The sequence below is a fragment of the Battus philenor genome, unplaced genomic scaffold (assembly GCF_028537555.1).
Source record: "Battus philenor isolate CCGP_79_NKW_IND1 unplaced genomic scaffold, ilBatPhil1.0.hap1 SCAF_2, whole genome shotgun sequence".
NCBI lineage: Eukaryota > Metazoa > Arthropoda > Insecta > Lepidoptera > Papilionidae > Battus > Battus philenor.
The window spans coordinates 12528241-12540512 of NW_027181682.1; the positions used below are offsets into that span (position 1 = coordinate 12528241).

Consider the following 12272-nt stretch of genomic DNA (forward strand, 5'->3'; position numbering starts at 1 on the left):
AAATGGTCTCTACGACAAAGACAAAGTAAAAAAAATGTCAAATTTTATGATCTAATTAATTATTTTTTTTTAAACACAGTTTTTAAAGCAGACTTCATACTTTAATTATTTTTATTCTTATATTGAATTACTGTAGTAATGTTAGTAAAATCTAAAATCCATTATATCCATTTATAAAGTCTAAACTGTACTCACTTTTTACTCTAAAATCATAAATATATTTTTAAATGTGACATCGTTTATGTCTACATTACTGGGTTCTTTGTTTTGCCGACTAAACTTCACCGGACTACTTCACAGTGTAAAAAATATAGTTGCCGAAAATAAGTTGGTATTAAGGTATCCTAATAAAAAGGTAACAACAAGGAAGTTTAAATTTCAAATGAAGCCTAGAAGTGATTGTGTAATATAGACACATATGAACAATAGGTTACGGATTACATTTATAACAAGGATTAGGACTAGACTTTTAATTTAATTAATTGTTCTCAAGAAGGAGGTTCAGGAGGGGCGGGCGGTCCTGGCACAGGATGCTGGAGTAACTTCGCGGCTGCAGGGAATCCAGTTAGGTCGAACCCTGGCGGTGGCACGATTCCTGCGGCTGAAGCGGTACTTTGCAGATATGCCACTAACCTGGAAACAAAGTTATTTTCTTAATTCTCCTAGTCATCCTTAAGTAGTTATACATCTTTGAGTTTTTGCATGTATATAATCATATCTAAGAATAATTTAAACGTACCGTATGTACATATGTACTAATACTTATTAAAATATTATTTAATATTAATCCAATATCTGTCTTTATGTAGCGAGCTATATCTAAAAACTATTGGAAACAACTAAAGTTCATTAAATGTTGTTTTGCCTACAATAATTAGTATCAGTGTCCCATTATTTATTGTATATTTTTACTGGTTTTTCTCATTTATAAAACAAAAATTGTTTTTGTTGATATTCCGCTACAATGCTCCATCTAAACCATAAAGGTAGTGTTAAGAAGTAATCAAAAGAAGAGTATTGTGGCCATATACGTGTAGCATTACAATTTGTCATTAAATTATATTTTATCACATTATTACTAAGGCTTGCAGAGTATGAAATATAATTTTTTTGAATTTAAGATGCCAAATCAACTTTACTGGTATTTGTTCGGGTGGTCGTTGTGTACATCTAACAATATAATTTTAAATCAGGGTCGAACTTTTCAATTAAAAGTAAATTAATTTTCCTAAATAGATAATTTTATTGTTCAAAAAAATACTTTTTATTTAAAAACTTCCTATTAGTTTCGCTAATGTTAAAAGCCCTTAATATTCGTTTCATTTGCTATGCATGAGAATATATAATTTATACAAAAGCTCTTCTCTTATTTTATCCAAAATGAAATTGATGATTATGACAGCAGAATAGAAATCTGTCTGGCATTAAGGCGTTAGGAAGCTTCGTGCGAAATAGAGCCTCATACTTAAAAATACCATTTTATTGATTGTTGAATTTCAAATTTAGTAGTACCACAAAAGCTGTATTTGACATTTTAACAGGTGACCAAAGTTGGATCTATTGCTACGATCCTGAAATCAAAATACAATCTTCACATTGGATGATTCATTTAGAAGAAATTTCTACAAAAATTTTAGAAAGAAAGAATCGTAGAGAAAATGCTGATAGCCTCCTGGATTCGCACACGGTTGAGTTAATATAGTGATAATTACCGTATTCTTCTTTGAAGTATTATGAAAGCGTCGTACCCAAACTATTCAGGAATGTGACGCTTTTTTGAAAATTTGTGGAGCACTATCTTACTCCGTTTGTTCCGATCTTTGGTGGTGTGTATTGTTTTGGCTATCGTGATATCGAACATGATTCGGACCTGATAGGACAAGTGTACGAGGCTACCGCCTTCTGGACGTTGTCTATCCAAGGTTCCGGTGATAATTTTTATAAAAGTTGTTATTGTCTTTTTTGGGCATGTAACCGAAAAGCCTAAAATCCGCTCTGTGTATATAGTCGAAAAGAGAATGAACATTCCGTGTTCTGCTGCTTTGTTTCTTTGCTGTTAATCTTAGGCTTTTACAGCTTTATCAAAATTGAGTTCACGGAAATGAAAGGTCCGTGAACTTATCAAAAATTTTGCCTAGGAAGTTGTATTCCAGATGCACGATGTTGTTTGCATGTAGTAGACAGCTCTATCCGAATAGAGGTATGTGGGATATTTGGCACTCCGTGTTAACTTATTAAAAAATTACAAAAAAGTGTAAATCTAATTTATTTACCGTCGTAACTCGTCGAGTGCGCTGGCCTGCATTAAGATGTAGTTCTTGGCGAGTAACAACGTTGCTATCTTGGACAGCTTACGAACGGACGGCGAGTGAGCATAGGGAATGACGCCGCGTAGTTCGTCTAAGGCGTCGTTCTGAAACCGAAAAAATTTTTTTTCAGTCTTAAATAAATAACTTATATGGTTGTAAATGTGGTTTACTGTTAACATTATCATCATTTCAGCCATAAAACATCCAATAATGGACATAGACCTCCCCAATAGATTTATAATATGACTAAATGGTAGCGACCTGCATCCAGCGCCTTCCACGATGGTGTGAAAAAGAGTATTATTATTTTTGGAGAATTGCTGGGTTATTGCTATTTTACGTAACGAGAAGTTTGGCCTATACGATCGCTTTTGCGATCCGGTAATTAAATATTTGAGTCAGCATTCAAAGAAAGGTTACCTCTTTCAGATATATATACAATACATCAGCATAAAAGATTAAAATTTCTAGCAGAAAAATGGTAGGTTATGTAATGAGTTATATTTGTAAATAGAGTTCGGGTGTTGCTGCGCTGTTCCACTTCACGAATAATAAAATTGAGTTAAAAGGCGATTACTTTCTAATTTTGTCTACTTTTGTTTAATAGATAATAATGGAAAAAGACAAGATGTTTTTGGTATGTTTATGCAGAGTTAAAACCGATGAAGTTCTTAAAAAAATAAAACAGACTTATAATGAATTAAAAATGTAAAATTTCTCTCTAGTCTTTATCCTTACCACCAATCTTTAGTGATTTTACGAAATCAATAAAACTAAATATGTTTAATTCTATCTAATACACAAAATTAAACCTGTTATTTTTATTGCTAGTGGTAAATTTTTGTGTTGATTTAAAGCGATCATACGTAAATTTTATTATATATATATATGATATTACATTAAAAAAATATAAAAGTTTGTTATTTTTATAATTATCTTAGTCAGTGAACGCATCTGTACTTTCGTATGATTGCCACGGGATTGCACTTCGCATATTTGTTGTAGACAAATATGAGGTTTTACAGCACCGAACCTAACAATAAATCGCGGTTGTTTCCGTCCTGCCTAATCAAAAGCCGATTACCATGTTATGTCGATTTATTTGCTGGATATATATATAAACAAATGTCTTTTTGTTGTTACATATGTAAATATCTACATGAGAAGATGTTATATTGTTAAAGTCTACAAACATGACCTTAGAATATTACATTTCAAACATCGACTTATCTCATTAAATGAAAATTGATATTTTCTTGATCATTTGGTCTTACCAAGTCGTGCATTCTCCTACGCTCTCTTGCATTTATGTTAAGCCGCACCGATTTCCCTTGTCGCATTTTCTGTTTTCCTTTACCATCGCCGAGTGGTCTGAAATTTTATAGGTATGATTATTTTAAATACATATTTTAATAAGTATTTTTATTCCGTAATAAGATTAAGCACGTTTTATATATTCTATGTAAAGTAAAAATGTATACAGGGTGCTTTGTGTTAAATGTAAAAGTTTTAAAGGAGGCGAATGTATAAAGTTTAAATCTTTTACAACTATTTTCAATAATCTTTTATAAAATGATCACTCTTAAATATGTTATATTAATTTATTTTTAATTGGAATGCGATAAGCTAATAACTTATAGCAGTACAAAGTATGTAGGGACTGATAGTAAACAATAGTTAATTACAATATGCAGTAATCTTAATTTTGAAAATATTTTTTCTTACTTTATTATCATTACGTAATTCATTACTTCTGAAACCGTTGATTTTGGTGTTGTAGGTGTACCATTCAATTATTGGCAGCAAATGAGCTATACATTGATACTTTTAAAAGTTTTACGAATGTAACAACAATGCATAAAACAAAAATGTATAAAACAAAGTAGATTATTAGGTCAGTTTTTTCGTAATAGTTTTTATAGTTCAAAAATAAAATTATTACTATAATAAATAATCACTGTATATAGGGTGGTAAATTCGTAGTACCCTTGCATTTATCGTCCGTCGAGGGATCGTAACTCGATCGCGAGGTGGAACAAGTGCCATAACTCCCCGATGATTGCCGATGGACGGCCTTTGTTCGTGGAACGCTAACGAGCGGAGGGCTGTTTATAGACTACAAATATAATAGACAGGAAGCCATTATAATAATTCATTTATATTTAAAAAAAAAGAATTGATTTGCGTGTTTTTGTGTTACTTGTTACTTGACAAATACTAATTATTTCTTGTTGGGTTCTAAATTAATTTACTGGTATTTGTTCAGTACATTTTTTGCGAAAATATTAGGAAAAATTAAGTACACAATAAAATAAATTTTTAAAGCTATTTTTTTTTATTAATTTATTATTAATTAAAAATTTTCTTTAGAGAATCTTATTATTTTAAATTATATATTTTATTACAAGACTGATATTCTAATGAAATGATAATGATGAATATAAATAAATCAGAAACCATTCATTTCCATGCGCAAAGTAATTTTTTTTAAATTACGCAAGTTTTACCCACTTTACCAAACAAGAAACTGTCAAATTACAATACGATTGGACATACAAACATAATACATTATTATTGTGTACCATCACCATAATTTTTTTAACCGACAAACGCACAGTGCACGCCATTTTCAAAGTCCTGGTCTAGACGTTTTGAAAGTCTATGCTCCGCACAATAATCAATGGAAATCATGGTCATTGTAAGTAAAGCACGGATGAATGTAGGGTGTTCAGCTTTTTGGCGTATTACGCACAGATGTTGCATTTGATGTGCATAACATTTTATGCAGATTTACATTACTATAGCTACATTACTAATGATAAAATATTTTATTAAAAATAAATGAAATTTCTTGAACGTCACAATATATGCACGTTTACATATGCAATACGGAAACGTGTATTATATATTGATATTATTTATATCATAGAAAATAACATAATATAAATAAATTTTAATGTTAATCAAATATTACGTATAGTTAGACTACTACTCGTATTAATAAATGAAATCATTATACTGAACTAACACAGTTTTGTTGAATATTTTAATGTAATTCAACTAACAGAACTATTCCATTTTAAAACTTTAATAATAAAAACTCAGACATATGACTTAAGTTTAAATCAGTATTAAAATTGTACTATTTATAATAGACATACAGATAGTCATTTATACAGAATGATTGGGTATAGATGTTAAGACTATAAAAGGGTGAATGTGTAGTTCATTTTTCAGCTAAAAGCTTAAAAGCTTGAACGTCCATTTTCTATCACTCCGTATAAAGCGAAATATTTTTTACATTAATTTATTTTTTCCAAGGCCAATTATTTCTGGCGGTACAAAATCTGGAGAGATAGTGAGCAATAGTTATTCATCGAAACGTCGACTTTTCAAAACGTTTATTTCATGCTATGCAATCATTATATTACTTATTAATTCTGAAATCAATGATTTCGATAGGGTGTACTATATATTAATTGTCAGCAAATAGACAATTCATTAATCCCTTTAAGATTTTGCATCTATAACCAATCAATCTGTGTACCAAGTAAAGTGTAGTCATCTTGGGTGAATAATATAAATACTATCACTAAAATTAATTTATATGTATAACATACATACAATCACCCTTTAAAACTTATACTTGTAATCAATCTCCTGTATATTCACAACATTTTAAAAAAAAATTGTAAACAATGTGAATAATGACTACTGACCTCTGTGCATAACTGGTGCCGGGTTCTGGTTGGTTCTCGTCGGCGGGGTAGCAGTGTTGCGGAGGCGGAGGTTGGCCGCCTTGCATGTAAAAGCCGCCAAGGCCGACGGCGCCCAGCGGCGTCCTTCTACCCGGCACCGACTGTGGTGGGGAGTGGGACTCCCCCAGAGGCACGCCATCCCAGGTCCTCCGCCCCTCCATGGTTTAAACTAACATACTACGATTAAAAAAACTAAGGACGTTTGAGCAAGCGGCGGCGTTGACAGCGAGTGAACGTGGAGTGAAGTTGTCGCGGTCCAGAGATCGATTGGGGTACGCAGCTGGGGTTACCGCACCCCTCTCATCTCGCCGCCGAGCATTGTTACGAGATGCGATTGGATTTGTTTCGTAGAGCGTGCGTGTGCTATCGATAACGCATTAAACACTTCACCCAAATGAGATAAATCAATAGACGAAATATTTTTATTGACTTCGCTCGCTTAAGAAATTATACAAAAAATAATGAACTTTATTTGTGTTATAGCTATTGTATTTAAATATCGAAATGCATATCTCTATGTTTATGGCAAGCGTATACAGGTATACGATCAGTTACAGGTGTAAAAGCTTCAAATATATAATATATGGCTCACGCTAAAATAATTTACATTAACAATTTTTTGTTATTGTAATGCAAAAAAACTTTATATGTATATAATTATTACGTTATTTATAATTTTTGTAACCTCTGATTTTGGCATTGGATGTAAATGCATTATTTGATAGCAAATGTATATATAATACATTTACCCCTGTAAAGATATTACACCTGTAACCAACCAACCTGTGCAAAATATGAGTTGTCTGTCGCCCGCTTCGGGAACTTCTTCAACAACCGGAGGAAAGAATTTTATGAAGCTTTTAGAGGACTTCCACTTGGCAAAAGGAATATTCCTACCGAATTCCAAGTGGCTTTATAAATTCAGAGATATCGTGATGAGTCAGTCATAGGTGGAAATCTTATATATGTTGTAAATAAGCCTTATTATTTATTGCAAATAACAATGCAGACTTATCAATCGATCCAATAATGTCTTCACGGTATATATTTACACTAAAATGGTATCCTTTAATGAGGTGAGGTCATCGAACTTTGTATTCATGTCTTGTATTAAGGAAGCGCCTACATTCACGTATTAATGCTTATTAACCGTGTTATATCTAAACCAAGCTAAAAATAGCATATGCGTTGTTTTCAAAATATGTTATATTAGTTTTATTATTCATCAGGTTAAAAGGTACTTTATGAAAACAGGACGTACTTCTATTAAGTAATTTGTACAGATATAAATGAGTAATAAAGGAACCGATTCAGACCATTTCTTCAGCTGAATTTCATTCGAATCGAGAATATCCAAATCTCTGTTAAAATGACCCAGTCGGTTTCTGAAATTATAATTTTTTTATTTTAATTAAGACGAATTTATAAAAGTCATAACGATTTATAAAACTGATGTATAGTGTTATATCACAATAAATAAGAGAGATACTCTTTATAAACTACATTCTCAATTGTAGATATCTATTTAAATGTTAGTACAGCTTAGTGATTTGTATATATTGCTAACCATGGTGTTTGGATACAGTTATAATTTCCCACTATCCTGTACAAATTGATTACTCCGAAAAATGAATTTTTTGTGTTGGAATACGGGAGATGAAGGGCAATAACTTTTGACAGTATAAAATCTGCAGGGACAGAGTGTAAAAAATAGTTAAACATAATGTTAGTAATTCAAACGGTGTAAACGCATTTCTTCATTATAATATCATTTTTGAAACCATTTGACTTTTGGATAAGGTGTACAGTACCACACGTCAATTCAAAGAAAATGAGCATTAACCATCTCTTTAAAGCTTTTCCGCTTATAACCAATCATTATATTTCACAGTATTTTCGTTTGCAATACAATATTTTTTGAAACGTTTTTGTTATTTGTTCAACCGTTTCCAAAAAGTTTCATAAGGAAAACGCTTACATATAATATAACTAAAAATTGCAATTGATTGAATTTATTTCGCTCAAATGTAATGCTCGAATGATTTTAATATATAGCCTTCATTGGATATTTTTGGTGTCATTTGATATGCTCACGGCCTTACACTATATAGAGATGATTTATTCGGCGATTCAGCAATTGGGTTAACTGAATACTCGATACAAATGTTGTCGTAAATCAACGAGCGTCGAATTTATAGATCAGATTGGAATTGATGGTGATGTTTGTTTGTCTGGGCTTTTCCAAGTGCATTTGTTGAGGAAATCATGCAGGTTGATTCACTCGATAATAGAGATCGAAATGCGTTTAATGTGTTTACATTTTTGAGAACATTTTAATGGATTGTTTTCGCAATATTTTTGGATAATATAATAAAGTGCACTGGATGTATGAGTAAATAAGGAAAATGATGAAAATTGTATGTTATTTTAGAAAGATAAATTGACCGTGTAGGAGTTTTTCATTGTTTTTTAAAATTTAAATTGACGTAAAACAAAGTAGGTTATGGTTTGATGATACTAAAAATAAGAAATTATATTAGACCGGTGTCCACTAAAATTTAAATCACAATTTTTATTGAAGCACTAGGAGTTTGAGTTTAAAGGCTGCCATCGATTCAACTAGCTGTAAATAGACTCTAATATAGCTACCAATAAAATAGGATCCGGTATTATTTGCATTACAAATGTTGTCAACTAATTGTTAAAATTCATAAAAATATGTGACTGGGAAATCTGATTACCAACAAATTAGTTGTTTCCGTGGCTATATCACAGAATCTACTATATCACCCTTGGTTGAAAATCAATTTTTTATTGAAAATTACTATGATTGGCTTTAAATAAATATAATACCAATTTTTAATGGATTCTTAATTATTTATTATTCTCCAAACATTTTTTACATTGTTTTATGGAATACGTATTTTGTTTCATAAATTATTTATGTATAGACAATCGTAGGTTGAACTTTAAGTGTTACGAAGTTGCTGTTCTGAGCCTTGGTATACGCGCGGCGTAACAGGGGGGGGGGGGGGAGGGAGTATCGGTGTTTTAATCTCAGTAAAGACATAGCACTTACAGTTACAAGCATTTAGTAGTTATGGCCCGAGCATCGTACGATGTGCCGGCTTTCTTATATAGCGAGAAGGTCTCTTCAGGATTAAAATGAATAAATAATAGTTGACTGCTGAGTCTGCGTGCTTCATCTTCGAACACATCATCGCTTTCCATCAGGCGAGTTGGTAGTCAAATGCGGACAAGCGTTACAAAAAAGTAGTAGTTTGTAATATTGGAGTTAACAATTTGAACTAATCTTAAGATACCACCACTTTCTCGATTTTTTTCTTTTTGATAACAGAAGCGTTGCCTGATTTATTTACCACTTCATTCCAATGTTAACGTTATTCGAAATAGTAGCAATGTTGGTAGTGGGAGGTCTGCTGATAATGTGAAAATCAGACGTACCCAAGAATTCTAAAGTAGCTTCGTTACTGTAAAAGTTTAGCGCTATACAAATTTAAATCCGATTATTTAGTAAATTCTAACAGTGTTTGTTTGTTGACATAACATAAAGGCATAACATATAATTTCTTATTATCAACATAAGCAAATTTATATTGTGAAATCACGTGTAGTGCACTGTGATAAGATGGTATAGATATCTGTATTGAGTCTTTGATACAGCTGTAAATTTACAGAAAAAAATATAATTTTAATTGTTTCTTTGAATTACATTTATCTGTTACTAGTGGTAGATTTCTTTTGCAGGACGGAACCTAGAGACAGCCGCTGTTATTTTTTGTAATATGAGTGTTATATAGTTTTAATGGCATCATAGCTAGAGATTTGCTATAATTTTTTGCTTTTTAGAAACACACTACTATCATCAAGGCGATGAGGTAACGACAACCTTTAATGTATTTTGTATTTCAAAAAGTAAATTTTTATAGACCGAGTATCGAAAGCCATAAAATGAATCTTTTTAAAAATTTAATTCTTCCTAACTTATTGGTATAAAATAGAAAATGATCGGTATTTTAGTAAAAGAAAATCTTCGAAACCTTCATGTAAAGACTGTATTTTTATTTTTTTATAAGATTTTATGATTGTTTTTTTGAAACGGCATTTCTTTTGTTAATATAACAACTAAAACATAACGCGTTTCCTTTGTTTGTTTCTAGAAGGCATGATGTTAAGTTTATATTATTATTTATTCGGTTTTTTATGGTAAAAAATTAATTTAAACACGTCGTTGTTTTTTTTTTTTAAATTAGCAAGTTGGATAAAAAAGGTGATTTTTTTTCAAACCAAGGAATGTGTAATGTAAAACGATTAAAATCTGTTGTAATCTAAATAATTCACTAATATTTCTAATATACCTCAACAGGCCCCGAAGGACACAGATAATAACGTGTTTTACAAAATGACAAGGCAGATTCGTAGTTTTTTTTTACACTAAATGACTTATAGATCGGACTCAAGAAGCGATGTCAAAACATGTTAATAGAATTTCTGATTACTTTTTCATCTTTAAATAATTGATAATAATAAATTAAAATGATAAATCAATCTCTTAATCATTCAATTGGCATTTAAGTGAAGAAAATAAGTCAAATTGTTGCGTTGCCTTGTCAATTATTCTAAAATTTAATAAAAATATGTAATTTAGTCAGATTGTTAAAAGAGGAGAAAATGATTAAAAGTTCACAGTATTATGAAACATTTATTTATATAACTTAGATATGTTTACAATTTTATTTACAGCTTATATCAATCAGTTCCAATTTCTTTCTTAAGCAATCTCCCTTATAAATCTTAAAACTATCTCACAATAACAGTATGAAATTTTAATAAATTTTATTTATTAGTAAAATTTAATAGATTCTGAATCAACTCATCAAATGTAACGTATATATTATATCTCAAATCATTGATTTTATTTACATAAATTAGCTCTCATCGCTCAACGAGTTATATAGAGAATTATACTCGGGATTCCTTCAGGTATTCGATTTGTAGACGAATGTTAGTAACCGGTACAACGCAGCAGATTGGTAAGTTGAAGGGACAACGGGCAAGCCACAAATTGCCGCTGAAGCCTTAATATTCTGAATTTCGGACTATGGAAGGCAAGCGAGTCCAATTGGAAATCTATAGATTGACGCAGGTCCAGCTGTGGACATCCTAAGGTTGAAATGTTAATGATGACATATATTTGTAAAATATTAAGTACATTTAAGTTTTTTTAACATTTATATACATATAAAATTTTATCATATATATACATCTTTGAACTGTATATAACAGCGCAATATGTGCTCTCTCTGCTACGAATTGTCAGTGCCAAAGTGTTTTATTAATATTTCGTGTCCCTTTCAAATGTCTTTTCAAAGCCTTAACATCTAATGACTAGATGATGGATATTTACAAGATGAATTATTAAAAAATGGGTAAAAATGTTTCTATGTAGATATAGTAAACATTTCATTGCATCGCAGAAATGCAATGTTACAAACATTTGAATATTTTTGAATGTACCCTTACAAATGTATATAACTTTGGCATCAGTAGTTACACATAATACAATAAATTTTCTTTCTTAAAATAAGCATAAAACTGAAAATAAGTGGCAGTAAGAAAGTAACGACACATTATTTAGCTATTAGCGTTTGCGAAAGTTTCTTAACAATTAACATGGTGAAGCTATTGTTTCTCCTTTTTATTTTCACAAAAGTACTTAAATATATCAAAACTTCAATAACGCCACGTCAATTTTATTATAACAGAATATTATATAACCCTATTGAAATTTATATATAGTTTACAATCTGCCATTATAAATGCTATAACGGAAACTAAAATGTTTTAAAGAACCTCTCACATTGAAATATTATTCTTAACCTATTATATATAGTACTTAGATTAATAATACTGTATAAAAGTAGAAAAAAGGTTCACGAGTTACCTTCCAGTTACGCAGCGTACCAAATTTAATTATTTTGATTATCGTTTGTTTTAAGACATAGTAAAGCTTTTTCTTTAAATGATCTAATGTTAAATCGACTTATAGCCAATAATAGCATTTTAATAAAAATTTGTTTGCCGTCAAAAGTCATTTAACAATTCGTAACGATATTTTTAGTTAAAAAAAGAAAAAAAGAAGTATTCTACAAATTGATGAAAATGAATAACAATATAAAATAAA

At 30.6% G+C, this 12272-nt stretch overlaps 1 protein-coding gene across 1 annotated transcript; it reads right to left on the reverse strand.

Annotated features, from left to right (window-relative positions):
• Positions 1–488: 488 nt before the first annotated feature.
• On the reverse strand, positions 489–6228 carry Oli (Olig family). The gene is made up of 4 exons (XM_068765453.1): positions 6029–6228; positions 3584–3680; positions 2274–2413; positions 489–633 (listed from the first exon to the last, which is right to left on the reverse strand). The coding sequence occupies exons 1-4, from the start codon at positions 6226–6228 to the stop codon at positions 489–491; spliced, it is 582 nt and encodes a 193-aa protein (XP_068621554.1).
• Positions 6229–12272: the final 6044 nt, after the last annotated feature.

Excerpts from the sequence above, each read along its gene's own strand:
- Oli (XM_068765453.1), bottom strand. The coding sequence starts at position 6,228 with ATGGAGGGGCGGAGGACCTGGGATGGCGTGCCTCTGGGGGAGTCCCAC. Across the intron at positions 3,681-6,028 it reads GGCACCAGTTATGCACAGAG|ACCACTCGGCGATGGTAAAG; the intron begins GTCAGTAGTCAT and ends ATAAAATTTCAG. Across the intron at positions 634-2,273 it reads GCACTCGACGAGTTACGACG|GTTAGTGGCATATCTGCAAA; the intron begins GTAAATAAATTA and ends CTTTGTTTCCAG.